Source organism: Theropithecus gelada, chromosome 4, assembly GCF_003255815.1.
Source record: "Theropithecus gelada isolate Dixy chromosome 4, Tgel_1.0, whole genome shotgun sequence".
NCBI lineage: Eukaryota > Metazoa > Chordata > Mammalia > Primates > Cercopithecidae > Theropithecus > Theropithecus gelada.
This window is the reverse complement of record NC_037671.1, coordinates 116959476-116976916: the sequence shown is the minus strand read 5'-3', so window position 1 is coordinate 116976916 and position 17441 is coordinate 116959476. Positions and strand designations below refer to the sequence as shown.

Sequence of the window (17441 nt, the reverse complement as noted above, 5' to 3'; positions counted from 1 at the left end):
GCAGTAGCTGGCTGAAAGAAACAGCACCAGGAGGATGGCAATAAACTCTGACTGAGCGCATGTCAGCTTTCTGCTGACCCACCTGTAGATTTCAGAGCAAAATTCCTGACTCACCCAGTCCCAGTTTAACTGTGAAGTGTGGCTCTCGTGCTTACAGTCCCAGTTACTCAGGAGGCTGAGGCAGGAGGATCGCTTGAGTCCAGGAGTTTGAATCTTCAGTGAGCTATGATCACACCACTATACTCCAGACAGAGTGACAGAGTGAGACTCTGTCTTTTTTTTTTTTTTTAAGATGGAGTCCCGCTCTGCCGCCCAGGCTGGAGTGCAGTGGCATGATCTCAACTCACTGCAACCTCCACCTCCTGGGTTCAAGCGATTCTCCTGCCTCAGCCTCCTGAGTAGCTGGGACTACAGGTGTGTGCCACCATGCCTGGCTAATTTTTTGTATTTTTAGTAGAGACAGGGCTTCACCATGTTGGCCAGGTTGGTCTCAAACTCCTTACCTCAAGTGATCTGCCTGCCTCAGCCTCCCAAAGTGCTGGCATTACAGGCGTGAGCCACCATTCCGGGCCGAGACTCTGTCTTATTACCAAAAAAAAAAAAAACAAAAACACACACACACACAGAAGAAAGAAGAAGAAGAAGTAAAAGAAGGCGGCTCAGCTGGTACGGTAGAAGGCCTATTCTGGAAACTGCCATGATGGGTGGCTTAAAAAAAAAAAAAAAAAATTGAAGATACTTAACCCTGAGCCAAACGGTATGTGTCTGTGTGGTGTGTGTGAGTATGTACATGTGTGAGACTGCATATGTGTGTGTGTGTACATTTGTGTGGTGTGGGGTATGTGTGTGAAGGGGGGTGAAGGTCCCAGAGGCGGCCCTGGGACAAAGCGCTCCTGCCACTCGTCCCCAGCATGGCACAGCCACACAATTCAGAGCACAGCAGAGCCCACACCTGGAGGCTGGGCTCCCCTTGCAGGTGGGGTTAGCAATAGCCAACATGAAAAATTCCAGATAGCAAATCTCCCCTGGCCACCTGACTACATATTTCAAACATTATCTGATGTAATGAAATTCAAGACCATTCACGGTCTTTTTGAAACTTCTGACTACAACCCACATTGAGGTTAGTTACACGATTGCCAAGAGGGTAGGGACACAGGCTAGGTAACAAGAGTTCAGACTCAGCCTGATTGCACAGGGTGCGCTCTGACCTGTCCCAGTCCGCTGTTTGTGGTGGTGACCCACTAAATTGATTTTGTGACCCACTTGTGGATTCTACTGCAGCTTGGACCTGCAGTCTCCGTGCACATGGAAAATCATTCCCTCCACGGAAGTAGGTGGGCCTCCCCGCAGCAGGCCCCAGCCTCAGTGAGTATCACCAAGTGCCACCAAGCCCCCACAACCCTGCTGAGGAGGAGGAAGCAGGCTTCCCTGACCATCTTTAAAGAAAAGGGGGCGCCACGGTGGGCCCACTCAGGTCCAGGCTGGCAACCATAGGTCCACCCGTCCAAGACCCAAGGCGAGGCTGGGCCATTCCCTGCAAGGGCGTGATGGTCCCTTAGGGCTTGCCCAGCGGCGCCCCAGCGCTCTGGGATCTCTGCACCAGGAGGATGAGCCTGGCGAGGTCGGAGAGCGCCGGGAACGCGGCCATCACACGGTCCACCTGGTCGCGCGGGAAGACGCTGTAGAGCGCGATGCGAGCCCGGGCGCGAGCCTCCCCCTCGTCCTCGGCCGCGTACCCTGAAAGTCCCCCAGTGGCGCCGTCGCCCCAGGTCGGCTCCGCCCAGGCGGAGCGCCCAGGGAAGCGGTCGGAGCGGGGTAGACGGGCCCACGGGTCGTCGGGCAGCCTGCGCGAGGAAAGCAAGTCGCCGTGCAGGTCCCTAGGGCGGTGTTCGCCCCGCGGCTGGAGCTGCAGGCCGGGCGGAGGCGGGAGGTCGCCTGGGGAGAACTGGCTCTCCGGGCTAGGGAGGCTGAGCGGGCCTGGCACCTGGCAGCCCGCGGAAACCCAGTCGGGCCCTCCCAGTCGGGGCGTGAGGCCACAGGCGTGGCCCGGGGGAGGCGGCCCGAGGGGCCCCGGGTCGTCGCTGAAGGCCAGCCGAGAGAAGCTCCCCTGCAGGGCGACGAGGTCTGGGGACCCCCGCGCCAGCGGGAGGCTGTGCGCAACTGGCTCCCGGGGTGCCGCCCGGGCTCCTGCGGGGCCGCCCGGGGCTCTCGGTGGCAGCTGCTCCTCGGCGCCCGCGCCAGGCCGGGCCCCTGTCTTGGCGCGGAGCTCATCGGCCACCGCCAGCTGCTCGTGGTGCGGCCTCTCCGGGTGGTAGAACTTGCACTTGATGCCATAGGTGCATTTCTTGCCTGAAAGGGGCGGGGGCAGAGAGGGCGAGGCGTGAGGCCGGGGTCGCGGAGGGGCGGTGCTGCCTGGTGCATCCGGGGAGTGCCAGCCCGCCCGCCTCTCCGTGGAGAGTCCGCCAAGCAGGCCCCCAGGCCGCCGCGGACTCCGAAGACTTAGCGCTCTGGAAACGCCTCAGGATCTGGGCTCGAGACCGAGGTGGGGAGAAGTGCCCAGGAGGCGCGGTCGGCTGGGCACACTCATCCCAGGGTATGCAGAGGAGTGTTGGTCCCAGGTCCCTTTGACCAGGGACTAAGACCAAATCTCTGGATTCAACGACTTTCAGCCTCCACTTCCCCAGGAACCCTGTGGATAAGGCCAGGCTTAGGGAGTGGGCGGTAGGGAGTGGGCGCTCGGGGCATAGAACTGCCCCTGCAGTGCTGCCTCAGTTCCTACCGTTCTCCCTGTTCGCTGTGTTTAACGCTCGCCTTCACCCTGCACGCTGTTCTAACAGAGTCGTGAACAAAAGATCAAGTGTTACCATCCAGACCCAGGGCTTCTGAGAGTGAAAGGGGGAAGGAGTCAGCCTGAATGTATGCATAGTCACCTAATTCTAACAAGAATTGATTGACTGTCACCCAAGCCTTTACTGAACTTGGAGACATCAAATAACTTGGTGAAGCAAGTCAGTGAAAGAGCTGACTAGAAGGCTGGCATCCCCCTGGGTGCTAGGATAAAATTCTTAACTCTTCATGGATAGCAGTGACCAAAATCCATAAGGGGGGGGTGGGGTAGGGTGAGGACAGAAGCTGCCGGGGGCCAGGTGAAGGGACTGAGACCCGCAGCTGGGTTTGTGTCCAGCCTCCTGGCTTCTCAGACATAGCATTGCTGTGTGCATGATCCCTGCATCCGACCGTGGCATGGGGCCCTGGCTCCCATGAAATCACCAGCCAGGATGTCAGTTCTGCAACAACCCTGTCAGGAAAGTTCACTCTCCAGGGTGGCATAGCTGGAGGGCAGAATTTGGGCAAGAGCCCAGGCTGCTGAGCACCAGGCCAATGCTTTTTGACTGTGCTCCTGTACTGCCCCCACACAAGGCCCTGAACAGGGCCTGCGAAGCACTGGGCACTACCCACCATAGGGACAATGCTGCCAGGATGGCTCTGGGGGCTTCGGCTTCCTGCTCAGGAAGTTGCTCAGGGAAGGTCCGTGGCGGCCCAGGGGGTCATCAGGAGGCATGAACCTGGAAAATAAGCACAGGCGCAACTGCAAGACCACCTGGGATTTGCCACCAGCACCTGTACAAAAGAAGCAGGCCCAAGTTCCCCGAGAGCACCAGGAAGCATTCGGCCCTGGGCCCACCATAACCCAGCGGGATGTCACAGCATCTTAAAGCAAAAGCTTCCCTTCGCACTGAACCCCATGCAGAGCACACAGCACAGCTCTGGGCTTCTTTGGGTGTTTCTCCCGCTGTGGTTCAAGCCAGCAGTGTCAGAATCACCTAGCAGCTTAAAAGTGCAGTCATCTGAGTGCAGTGGTTCACATGGGTAATCTCAACACTTTGGGAAGCTGAGGCAGAAAGATCCCTTGAGCTCAGGAGTTCAAGACCAGCCTGGGCAGCATAGTGAAACCTTGTCTCTACAAAAAGTAAAAAAAAAAAAAAAAGAAAGAAAGAAAATTAGCCGGGTGTGGTGGTGAATGTCTTTAGTCCCAGCTACTCGGGAGGCTGAGGTGGGAGGATGACTGAGCCTGGGAGATGGAGGCTGCAGTGATTCGTGATTGTGCCACTGCACGCCAGCCTGGGCAACAGAGTGAGATCCTGGCAAAAAAAAAAAAAAAAAAAAAAAAAAAACTGCCAGCGACCTTCACACAAGACCTGACTCATCAGAATCTGAAGTTGTTCAGGAATCTGCTTTTAAGAACTTCCCCTTTGGAAGGCCGAGGTGGGCAAATTGCCTGAGCTCAGGAGTTCAAAACCAGCCTGGGCAACACAGTGAAACCTCATCTCTACTAAAAAATACCAAAAAAATTAGCTGGGCGTGGCAGCAGGTGCCTGTATTCCCAGCTACTCAGGAGGCTGAGGCAGGAGAATTGCTTGAACCCAGGAGGCAGAGGTTGCAGTGAGCCAAGATCACGCTACTGCACTCCAGCCGGGACGACAGAGTGAGACTCCATCTCCAAAACAAAAAAGAACTTCCCAGGTGATTTTTATCCAGGAAAATGAAAGTATAATTGCTCTAAGGGCTCCTCTGGCTTCCCACTGTCCTCAACAAAAGGTTAGAAACCTCTATGAGGTTAACAAACACTTCCAGAAAAGCCAAGAGTGGTGTCATACGCCTGTAGTTCCAGCTACTAGAGAAGCTGAAAAGGGAGGATCCCTGAAGCCCCGGAGTCCAGCCTGGGCAAGAGAGCTAGACTCTGTCTCTAAACAAACAAACAAACAACAACAGTTCCAGAAGGTTTCAGAGTTGTATGAGCTCCTTGAGGCTTACGTCCCATTTCTCCTGTGTTTCACCCCTTGAAACAGAGCTGTGTGACACAGCTCTGGGCTGTGAACCTGCAGGTGAAGAGGTTCAATAGGAACAGAGAGTTTGAATCAGTGAGGAAGTGGACCCCAAATGCTGCCTGCACATACAGCCACCTCACAGACTTAACCTCCTCTGCACACCCTGGGGGCACAGGATCTGGTCGCAGTTTCCAGGCTGCCCTGCCCCCGACCTGCCCTTCTCTTCTCCCTGGCATGGAGCCCTAATGAGGAAGGGAATGCATGCTCAGAGTTCAACAGGGAAAACCTCGGAAGGAAAACGCCCCTTGCTAAGTGAGGTTCCACTTTCTATATAAATACTTTTGTTCCCAAGGCCACTTCCAGGTCATACAAAGGTTCTGTAGAGAGTTTGGGATTCTAAATCAAGGAGGAGATGCTTTTATGGGTTGCTGTCCCCCTAAGAGTCCAGAGTCATGCTGAAGTCCCACTCTGCAGAGAGCTGGGTGATCCCCGGCCCTGTGTGGCCTCCACAGAGCAGCTCCCAGCTGCACAGCCGGCTTCTCAGAATTGGGCCTTGACCAAGAATCTGGGGAACCGCCCACTGTGGTTATTAAAAGTTCCCAAAGACTTCCTCTCCTGCTCTCCCAGGAGCAGAAGCTGTGCCAAGAGGGCCCTGTGGACGTGCCTGGGGCACCAGGGCAGGCACCCTCGCTCACAAGCGGGCGGCAGGCCCTGCCTCCTGGCAGGCCCTTAACAGAGGCCAGTGCGTCAAAAGGACTTGGCCCCGGCCCCAGGCTGTCGTCAGGCCAGAGATGGCCATGTCCCTGAGAGCTCAGTGAGGATTTCATAGGCCCAGACTAGCCAGATTCCTCCAGGCCACAGATGGACAGTGAGAGCCACCGGCCTTTTGCAGCTGGAAATGACAATGGGGGCTCCTGCAGGGCGCTGCTGCCATGCCTCTGGCCCTCCACCTCCATGGCTGCAGGAGCAATTGGCCATGGGGACCACAGTACCCCTTGGGGCACCATGTCCTGGGAATAGCTGCTACCACTTCTGGGGCACAATTGTCTCTAGTCCTCACAATGATCTCAGAGGTGACACTATTAATCCCTTTTCAAACTAAAGAACATTCAGCTCAGAGAGGCTGAGTGGTTCCCCCTTGACTCCCAGCCAGTAAGCGGCAGGGCCTCAGATGGAAACCTCACCTGCCCCAGCCCTTTCTCAAACACCACACTGTGTCCCTGGGTCCAGAGTCAGGAGCTGCTCAGTCGTGTGCAAACAGCCTGAGCCCAGACCTCTCTCCCCATCGACCCTTCCCCGGGCCACGGCCATTCACTCGGTCATTCCTTTACAACTAGTTACTGCACGCCTGTGGGTCAGGCAGGCTGGAGACACCACACGTAAGACAGATACAGTCCCTGCCCTCACAGAACTGAGGAGTTTGTCTCAAACCACATTCCAAAAAGTCAGTCAGAGAGCCCAGAATGAGGGCTAAGCTAACACTGCCTGGAACAGAAATGGAAATGGGAGCAACAGGCCAGCTGGCTGTGCTCTGTCACACACTGCTGTGGTCTCCAGACCCTCATCCACCTTGCCAGTGTTGCCCTCACCACCTGCTAAGCGGTTTGTGCCTGTGGCCCTGGTGTCCCTCTCCGCCTCCAGCCATAGCCAGTTGGTCTGGGATGAACTGACCCAAGGGTCCTATTTCAGGGCTACATGAACCAGCCAGGTTCTCCTGAACATTTCAACCCAGAGGTACGGAGACAGTCAGGGCCAGGCAAGGGGAGATCTTTACAGCCCAAAACAAAAGATTCTGGGCGGGTCTCAGTGGCTCACACCTAAAATCTCAACACTTTGGGAGGCTGAGGCAGAAGGATCCCTTGAGCCCAGGCGTTCAAGGCTGCAGTGAGCTGTGATCATGCCACTGCACTGCAACCTGGGCAACAGAGTCAAGGCCCTGTCCAAAAAAAAAAAAAAAAAAATCTGTTGCCCACTCCCATATGTAATTCAAAACTTTTGTTTAAAAAAAAAAAAAGCAGTGGCTCACGCCTGTAATCCCAGCACTTGGGGAAGCCAAGGTGGACAGATCACGAGGTCAGGAGATGGAGGCTATCTGGCTAACACGGTGAAACCCTATCTCTACTAAAAATACAAAAAATTAGCCAGGCATGGTCATGCGTGCCTGTAATTCCAGATACTCAGGAGGCTGAGGCAGGAGAATCGCTTGAATGCCAGAGGCAGAATTTGCAGTGAGCCAAGATTGAGCCACTCTAGCCTAGGTGACAGAGCAAGACTCCATCTCAAAAAATAAAATAAAATAAGACAAAAACCTGAAATAAGTGAAAGGCAATACAACAAACTATAGATCTTTTCCATGATGACTATTTCAATAATCTGAAGTACGCAATTCTGTTTTTTTTAAGTTAGTGGTGCCCTAAGCGCATGCTTGCATGCTTGGCCCACATCTTGGGCTTCTCTGTAGTGTGTGAGATGTGGCCCTGGGAACAGCAAGGTCAGAGCAAAGCAGCCCGCCGAGAATGCAGACCTGGGAGAGCTCTGTCTGCGGGGCTGAGTGACCGGGTGACCCCAAGCTCCGCCACCTGGAGGTGGGCGTGGCCACTGCCCCGCCCCTGAACCCCCGCCCGCCCGGGTGTCAGGACCCCAGCCGGCCGTACCGGTCGTTGACAAAGGAGAACATGAGCAGCCTCTGCTCGATGAACCACTTCCACTCGGGGTTCTCGCTCTGCAGGTCCCGGTAGTTGTCGTTGGAGACGATGACGCCGTCCTGCTCGTAGGCCACCTTCACGATGTAGCGGTCGTCGTAGCAGACCAGGCGCTTGCCGTGCACCTTGCGGGATGGCGTGTACACCAGCACCGCCTGCCGCTCCAGCTCCGCCAGCACATGCTGCTCTGGGGGCGGGCGACAGAGATGCGGGTGAGGGCCCAAGGGCACCGCCCCTGAGGACCACCCCCAACGCGAAGCCACCCGCCTCCCCACCCGCTTCCCGGGCCGGTCAAATGAGGGCCAGGGAGGTTTTGAGGGGAGCGGGGGAAAAAATTTTCAGTTTTTCCCGCCATAGCGTTCGCTCCTTTCACCCCATTTCACTGAATTTGCCTGAAGCCCCAGGTAAAGCGGGCGTGTGGCTTCCGTCCTGCCCACGTCATGACAGGAGTCCAGAAAGCCGTACTCTGCAAGGGAGAGTCACTTTAGAAGGAAGCACTCAGCCACAGCCTTTGTCCTTTTGAGGGATCCATGCCACAATGCCCCTACCGTAGCAGGCACAGAGGCCTCCTGGAGAAAGACATTCCTGTATTAACTGGGACCTTGGTGATGCCTTCAGCATGATGGGGAGCCTTGCCTCCACCTGAAAAGCCCTGCATGGGCCCCTAGCTGGGAGTCAGAGGTCCATCTTCTCCCACCATACAGGAACCTGCCTGGGACACCTTCGGGATGGAGCACCCCATCTCTGACAAGAACATCATAGAAAGCGTCCAGGACTAGGAATCCAGCCTGGAGTCTGGGCTGGGCTCCAGTTCCTGGGTACTTCACCCCCGTTTAATGTCCGTCCGGTTTTATATTTATAAAATGAAGATAGCAACGCCTCCTCTTCTGGTCTCAGAGTGTCTGTAAGTGGACTGAGCTCAAGGGAGTGCGAGTTCTTGCAAAAACTACTCGAGAGATAAACATACACCAGATGGTACAAACATTACAAGGCCTTTTTTATCAGAGGTTAAAATCTGCATCCCAGGAGGGCCAAATGTTTGATCTGAATTTTGCCTTTGGAGACATGCAGGAAAAAAAAAATCCATTTGACACGTAATAATTACTCAGGTCCCTCAAGTTTAAGTCCTTTCCCATATGACACTGTTGGCTGATTTTTAAAAGGTGCATAATGCAGCTATGGTACAAAGAACAAAAATAAAGACACCACATATCCAGCATCTCCTTTGAGAAACAGGTGGTGGCTCATGTTTGGAAGTCCCCTCTGTCCCCTCAGTCTGCAATCCTCTCCATTCCCCTTAAGCCCTTAGGATAACCCTAGTTTTAGAACGCCGTGTTTATAATTTCCTTGTTTTTAGTTTTAAAAATGCAGATTATGAGAATCATTTTCTTTCTTTTTTTTCTTTATTTTTTTTTGACAAGATCTCACTGTGTCATCCAGGCTGGAGTGCAGTAGCACGATCATGGCTCACTGCTGCTTCTACCCTCCAGGCTCAGGTGACCCTCTTACCTCAGCCTCCCGTGTAGCTAGGACTGCAGGCATGCACCACCACGCTCAGCTAATTTTTGTATTTTTTGTAAAGATAGGGTTTCACCATGTTGCCCAAGCTGGTCTCAAACTTCTAGACTCAAGCATCCACCCACCTCAACCTCCCAAATTGCTGGGATTACAGGGGTAAGTCACCATGCCCCGCTGAGGACTATTTTCAGTGTGATTACACATTAGACTTGACACAAATGGAATCATACTATACATATACTTAAGCAGCTTGTCTTTTTTGTTCATCATTGTGTTTGTGAGGTTTGGTTATGTCATATGTTCATCACTGTTAGTCTTGCATCTAAGTCCCTGGCACAGAAGAAGCAAGAGCCTCTTCAGGGTATATCTCCAAGGGTGAATATGGATTAGCGGTATGGAAGGCACTTTACAAGGTAATGCCAAATTGTTTTCCAGAGTGGTGATGCCAAGTTACATACCCAACACAGCACATAAGACAACCTTGCCGACACTTGGCATTTTCAGGCTTTTGAATTTTTGCCAATCTGGTGGGCACAAAATGGCCTCCTACTGTGGTTTTATTTTGCATTTCTCTGGTTGCTAATGAGATTGAGTATCTTTTCATACGTTTGTGTGTTTATATGGCCATATATGTTTCCTTTTCTGTAAACAGCTTATTCATGCTTTAGCCCATCTTTCTGTTGATTCATTGTCTTTTCTCATTGATTTGGAGAAGTTCTCTCTAGACCTAGGCAGTAATCCTTCATCAGTAATGTGTGATGTATAACCCACCCCCACACTCTCACCCCAGTTTGAGGCTTATCTTTTCACTTTTTTGTTTTTGTGGTATCTATTAATGAATAAAAGCTTTTATTCATTAATAGGTTGAGAGGGCGGTAGGGAGTGGGTGCTCGGGGCATAGGACTGCGCCTGCAGTGCCGCCTCAGTTCCCACTGTTCTCCCTGTTCGCTGTTTCATTAATAGGTTGTGTGGGCCTCTTTGGGTGTTTCTCCCGCTGTGGTTCAAGCCAGCAGTGTCAGAATCACCTAGCAGCTTAAAAGTGCAGTCATCTGAGTGCAGTGGTTCACATGGGTAATCTCAACATTTTGGGAAGCTGAGGCAGAAAGATCCCTTGAGCTCAGGAGTTCAAGACCAGCCTGGGCAGCATAGTGAAACCTTGTCTCTATAAAAAGTAACAATAAAAAGGAAATTAGCCAGGTGTAGTCAAATTATACCTGACATACATGTATGTATTACATTTATTGCATCATACATAATAAATAGTGAAATTTATTCATCTTTCCTTATAAGTTTGCATTCGTTGTAGCTTATTTAAAAATTCCTTCCCTACCCCAAAGGAATTTCTCTACTTTTCCTACATTATATTTAAGTATTACACTACTGTTGAAATTCACCATTCTTTATATTCAAACCATAAAGAATAATTCAGGACAACCAGTTCATGACAGGGAACTGAACACAAGTATTTATATTTCCTCCTTCTCATAGTTCCAATGTAATGAAAGGTGGGGGAGAGCTGTAATCATGTTAAAAGTAGGTTTGGGGACAACAGCAAACCCCGGATTTTGACATATTTTAGGAAGACAGAAAGCAGCGAGGATCTTATTGATTGGGGCATGAAGGGAACCACAGCCCAGAATGTGTGCAGAAGGCTGGAGTGGAGGTGGGAGCCATTTCCCTGCAGTCTTGGAGCACTCCCAGTGGTGGAGATGGAGTGGATGTTGGTAAAGTCAGGATGACTAACAGGTGAGCTGAGCTACTCCCTGGCAGCTGCTCCCAGGAGCATGGACCTCCACTCATTTCCCATCCCCATCCCGATAAACAAAGTGAAGATACAACCAGGAAGGAGGAAGCCTCCCATTGTTGCTGTTGACCTCCTAGAATAAAACCATAAAACCATCATCATCCTGCCATTGGAATAAGTGGTGGGCAGAGGTGCCAGGCTGCCTGCCTACTCCATGCCAGGTATACCAAAGTGAAAACTGCCAGTCAACACAAATGGTCCGCACTGCCATTCAGGGAGAAGTTATCATACCAGGAGGGAAAACCCATGGCAATTGCACAGATACACAGTCATGTGCTGCATAACAATGTTTCAGGCCATGTGTGTGACAGTGGTACCATAAGACTATAACAGAGTTGAAAAATTCCTATCATCATAGCCATCCTGACCTTGTAGTGTGACACGTGACTCATGTGTCTAAGGTGATGCTGGTGGAAACACTCTACTGTGCTGCCAGTTGTGCAAAAGTCTAGCATGTACAATTATGTACAGTATTTAACACTTGATCATCATAATAAAGAGCTTTGCATCTGATCTCTTCTCACACGTGAGCATCCCTAATCCAAAAATCTGACCAACATGATGTTCAAAGGAAATAGTCACTGGAGCATTTGGGATTTGGGATTTTTGGATTAGGAATGCTGAACCAGTAAGCATAATGAAAATATTCAGGAATTCAAAACACTTCTGGTCCCAAGTATTTCAGATAAGGGATACTCAACCTGTTTAAGAAGCCAAACAACAAACAAGACCCTGTTTGTTTAAACCACAGTGTTCTGACCGTGCCTAGTGGCTCATCCTTGTATTTCTAGCACTTTAGGAGGCTGAGGCGGAGGGATTGCTTGGGCCCAGAAGTTAAAGACCAGCCTGAGCAACATGGCAAAACCCTGTCTCTACAAAAAACAAAAACTAGCTAGGGCCGGGTGTGGTGGCTCACACGTGTAATCCTAGCACTTTGGGAGGCAGAGGAGGGTGGATCACCTGAGGTCAGGAGTTCAAGACCAGCCAACATGGTGAAACCCCATCTCTAATAAAAATACAAAAATTAGCTGGGTGTGGTGGCGCGTGCCTATAGTCCCAGCTACCTGGGAGGCTGAAGCAGGAGAATCGCTTGAACCTGAGAGGCAGAGGTTGCAGTGAGCCAAGATCGTGCCATTGTACTTTGGCCTGGGTGACAAGAGTGAAACTCCATGTTGAAAGAAAGGAAGAAAGAAAGAAAGAGAGAGAGAGAGAAGAGAGAGAGAAAGAAAGAGAGAGAGACAGAGAGAAAGAAAGAAAGAAAGAAAGAAAGAAAGAAAGAAAGAAAGAAAGAAAGAAAGAAAGAAAGAAAGAAAGAAAAGAAAAGAAAAAAAGAAAGAAAGAAAGGAGGGAGGGAGGGAGGGAGGGAGGGAGGGAGGAAGGAGGGAGGGAAGGAAGGAAGGAACCAGCTGGGTGTGGTGATGGGCACCTGTAGTCCCAGCTACTGAAAAGGCTAAGGTAGGAGGATCTCCTGAGCCAGGGGAGAGCAAGTCTGCAATGAGCCATAGTGAGACTCCATCTCAAAAATAAATAAATAAATAATAAAACCGCAGTATTCTAATATTTGTAGCTTAAAATATTCCTAGCTGATTGAAGAATTAAAAATGAAGAGGCTGGGTGAGGTGACTCTTGCCTGTAATCCCAGCACTTTGGGATTTTGAGGAGGGCAGATCATGAAGTCAAGAGATTGAGAAAATCCTGGCCAACATGGTGAAACCCTATCTCTACTAAAAATATAAAAATTAGTTGGGTGTGGTGGCACGTGCCTGTAATCCCAGCTACTCAGAAGGCTGAGGCAGGAGAATCACTTGAACCTGGGAGGAGGAGGTTGCAGTGAGCCGAGATCGTGCCACTGTACTCCAGTTTGGCGACAGGGCAAGATTCGGTCTCAAAAAATAAGAAGAAGAATTCCCTGGGTCTCAGTTTTCTTCTTCTTTTTAAATAAAGAGATTAGATGAGGTATTTAGTAAATAAATATTACCTGACCAAATAAATGTCTCTTTCAAATCCTATAAACTATTAGGAGTGGAATACAGATCCAGTGTCTCTTCAGGTATTAAAAGGTGTCAGGCACAATTATTTTGATAACTTAACACACCAAAAGAGTAATTTGTTCATTCATCTACTCAACAACTGCTTAATGAACACCTAATTTTGAACTACTTATTGAATACCAGGTGTTAACGCTAGGTGCTAGGTGCTAGGTGCTAGGTGATGGGGCTATGGCATTGAACAGTCATAATCAGTGCCTTCATGGAGCTTATAGCGCAGTGAGGAAGACAAACATCATTAAACAAACAACTAAGTAGATATTTAACTATTGATGTTAGAAGTGCACCAAGGAAACGTGTCTAGTACCTCTTGGGCATACATCTGCTCCAGCATACCTCTGATAGGGGTGTCAGCTCTTGGTGGGTCCTTCCTCCAGGATGGAACAAAAACTTTGATGTAGGTGTGTCCTCTGTCCCTGAACCAGTCCACAGCCAGCTTGATTCCCCGGCAAGAGAAGGTTTCTTTATTTCCATGGCTACAATGGGAAAACAAAGAAATCTGTAGAAACACTGCAAGTGTTCTTAAGAGTGATTCCCTGTGAATATCCTGGATCACAGTCTCATAATCAAGAGGGAACCAGGAAAATCTACATATTAGGCCAGGAGCGGTGGCTCACGCCTGTAATCCCAACACTTTGGGAGGCCGAGGTGGGCAGATCATTTGAGGACAGGAGTTTGAGAACAGCCTGGCCAAAATGGTGAAACCCCATCTCTACGAGAAATACAAAAATTAACCAGGTGTAGTGGTGGCACCTGCAATCCCAGCTACTCTGGAGGCTGGGGCGGGAGAATCACTTGAACCTGAAAGGTGGAGGATTCAGTGAGCCGCAATCCCACCACAGCACTCCAGCCTGGGCAACAGAGGGAGACTCTGTCTCAACAATAACAACAACAACAAAACAAAACACACACATATACACATACAGGAAAAATCTACCTTTTAAAGATAGTTCATTCTTTCATTCACAAATAATATCCATTAACAAGAACCACATAGCGTGTGATAGGTATGTAGAGGGTCTTGGGCTCTGTGATAGCTAATACTGAGTTGGATGCTTCCTGCCCTCGACATCAGACTCCAAGTTCTTCAGCTTTTGGACTCTTGGACTTACACCAGTGGTCTGCCAGGGGCTCTTCGGCCTTCAGCCAGACTGAAGGCTGCTCTGTCAGCTTCCCTACTTTTGAAGTTTTGGGACTTGGACTGGCTTCCTTGCTCCTCAGCTTGCAGATGGCCTGTTATGGGACTTCACTTTGTGATCGTGTGAGTCAGTACTCCTTAATAAACTCCCCTTCGTATATACATCTAGCCTATTAGTTCTTCGCTCCAGAGAATCCTGACTAACACAGCTCCAAGGAGAATACATTCTGAGGACTAACAGACAAGACCCTCTCTTTAACCGAAGCTAAGAAAGATCAACATAAGACAGAAAGGAGTAGCCACCTACAGAATCACTCTCACCCTGAGAGATGGTCGTAAATGTGTTATTGGGTTTCCCAAGTCCAAGCAAGGAGGCCAATGCCCCTCAAATTCCACAGAAGACTTCAGTGGAGGCAATAAGGAGAGAGTGGTTTGAGATCAGGCAGGGCCTTGCAGACAATATGGAAGATTCCTTTCTTCCTCCTAAGAGGAATTAAAAAGCCACGGAAGGATTTTAAGATTTGAGGTAGATGATGTGATGTGATGTGATGTGATGTGATGTGGTGTGGTGTGGTGTGGTGTGGTGTGGTGTGGTGTGGTGTGGTGTGATGTGATGTGATTTGATGTGGTGTGGTGTGGTGTGGTGTGGTGTGGTGTGATGTGATGTGATGTGATGTGATGTGAGGTGATGATTCAAAAAGCCCAATCTGAGGCCAGGGGTGGTGGCTCACACCTGTAATCCCAGAATTTTGTGAGGCCGAAGCGGGTGGATCATGAGGTCAGGAGATCGAGAACATCCTGGCCAACATGGTGAAACCCTGTCTCTACCAAATATACAAAAATTAGCCGGGCGTGGTGGCGCGTGCCTGTAATCCCAGCTACTCAAGGGGCTGAGGCAGGAGAATTGCTTGAACCCGGGAGGCGGAGGTTGTAGTGAGCCGAGATCGCGCCACTGCACTCCAGCCTGGGCGACAAAGCAAAAATTGACGGTGACTTGGACTAAGCTGGTGGTGGTGGATGAGGGAGAAGAGTAGGTGAACTTGAAAGATATTTATTTAGAAAGTCAAATCTCCAGAACTCAATGACTGATTGGATATGGGAGTGATAGAGAAGAAGGCATCAAAGATGACTCAAGATCTCTGGCTTGTGTAACAGGATGGTGGGCTATTCACTGACACCAGGAATTCTGGAAGGGAACAGGGTTAGAGGGAAAGATCATGAGTTTTATTTTAGACACATATCAAGCTGTTAACATTTCCACTTAGAGGAAACGTTAAGTAAACATTTATGGTGCAGAGGAGATGCCTGAGTGATTAAAGCTGTAGGCCATCTCTGTGTAAGCAATAGCTGAGGCCACATCATGGACAGAATTTCCTGCTCGCCTGGAGAGAAAGTGAGCGGCCTGGGCTGGACCTGGAGGAACTCTGCGACTTTGCAACTGGTTATAGGTAGATGGGGGGCAATATCACATGGGACTCAGGAGGGACGGATCTAAGAAGCAGGAAGAAAACTAGAGGGTGCGCATCAGGAAAGCAGAGGGAAAGGGGCCACCAAACGCTGCTCCAAGTGACTGGTGAAACCTGAAGATGTCCCTCAGACTCAGTCAGTGGGGTCAGTGGGGATTCGCTGGAGGGAGACAAGTGGAGGGATTTGAGATATTGAGAAGGCAAAATCAATTGGACTTAGCCATGGATGAGACAGAGCCTGGCCTCAAATTAGATCACTCTGCCTCCTCTTCCACCTTCAGATCCCAGCTTCATCCTCACTTCCTCAGGAAAGCATCTGCTACTCCCTAGACTCCATCAGATCCGTCTCACGAGCTCTCAATGCACCCTCCCGCTCCTTCCCGGCACTGGGGAACATTCGCACCCATCCAGGGGATCGCCTGGGTCTCCCTTCTTTAAACCATGAGCTCCTCTTGCTCACCACGCAACTCTCAGTGCCCAGCATTGTGCCTAATAATTGTAATGACCCAATTTAAAAGCCGTTGAATAAACGAATGGCTAAGAAGAAACTCAGCTGAGAAGCAGCTAGAGGAGAAGCCGAAGCAAAGGGAAGAGCTGACTGGAAAGATCCAAACACAGGTGTGACTGACATGGTCTAAGGATCAGAAAGACAGGCGTGGGGCTGGAGAACGAGGAATGAGCCCGGGCAACAGGTGTAAAGGGAGAGGCAAGGATAAGTTCTTAGAGAGTCAAGGACCACCACGCCACTCATGCCCTCTCCTGAGAAGCCTGGCAGCCAACCCATATGCAGACAAGGATGACATTTTGAATTTGCATTGCTGTGGTCTCTTTCATATGTGACCTTTTCTGCTATTTTCTCAGGGGAGATTAGGATAGTCACAAGTTTATAAAAGAAAAAGGACGCGGTGGCTTATGCCTGTAATCCCAGCACTTTGGGAGGCCGAGGCGGGTGGATCACCTGAGGTCAAGAGTTCAAGGCCAGCCTGGCCAACATGGTGAAACCTCGTCTTTACTAAACATACAAAAATTAGCTGGATGTGGCAGTGCGCACTTGTAATCCCAGCTACTGGAGAGGCTGAGGCTGGAGAATCTCATGAGCCCGGGAAGCAGAGGTTGCAGTGAGCCGAGATTGAGTCACTACACTCCAGCATAGGTGACAGTGCGAGATTCTGTCTCAAAAAAAAAAAAAAAAAAAAGATAAATATCCCTTTCACTATTGAGGCTGAACTCTGAGGCTTGTACAGTGAGGAGAAAATATCAACAGGGATGTCTGTGGTCAAAAGGAAGAGGAAGGCCAAGCGCGGTTGCTCACGCCTGTAATCCCAGCACTTTGGGAGGCCAAGGAGGCAGGATCATGAGGTCAGGAGATCAAGACTATCCTGGCTAACACGGTGAAACCTGTCTCTACTAAAAATACAAAAAAATTAGCTGGGTGTGATGGTGTGCACATGTAGTCCCAGCTATTCGGGAGGCTGAGGCAGGAGAATCGCTTGAACCTGGGAGGCAGAGGTCGCAGTGAGCTGAGATCGCACCACTGCACTCCAGCCTAGGCGACAGCGAGACTCCATCTGAAAAATAAAAACAAAAAGAAGAAGAGGAAGCAGATCGCTGGTACCTTCCAGGCCAGCAGAAGTTGAAAAAGAGGGAAGATGGAAGGAGGAGGAGGTCCTCACCCCGCACCCCCACTCCGGCTCTACCCAGCCCAGCCATACAGGAGGGGGAGATGGAGAAACATCGAGACTGTGTGAACAAGAGGCTGAACCAAAGGCTGAACCTTTGTTTTTCAGCACAACCCGGGCAGGTTGCAAGCCTGTCAGAGAAACCTGGTTTCTGTAGGGCTGCCTTGGAGGAACATGGCTGGAGAGGTGAGTCTGAAGCAACACCCCATCCCTCACGTGCCCCCAGGCCTAGTGGACTGTCCGGGGATGGACAA

General features: G+C 50.5%; 1 protein-coding gene across 1 annotated transcript in view; it reads right to left on the bottom strand.

The window, feature by feature from the left end:
* Positions 1 to 1071: 1071 nt before the first annotated feature.
* The window catches only part of ZC3H12D (zinc finger CCCH-type containing 12D), a 36296-nt gene continuing 19926 nt past the window's right edge, over positions 1072 to 17441 (bottom strand). Inside the window, exons 3-6 of the mRNA XM_025383631.1 lie at positions 13241 to 13380; positions 7487 to 7721; positions 3463 to 3569; positions 1072 to 2352 (exon numbers count right to left, since the gene is read on the bottom strand). Of these exons, the coding sequence (XP_025239416.1) occupies positions 1559 to 2352; positions 3463 to 3569; positions 7487 to 7721; positions 13241 to 13380 (1276 nt within the window). The 3' untranslated portion in view covers positions 1072 to 1558. The remainder of the gene's footprint in view (positions 2353 to 3462; positions 3570 to 7486; positions 7722 to 13240; positions 13381 to 17441) is intronic.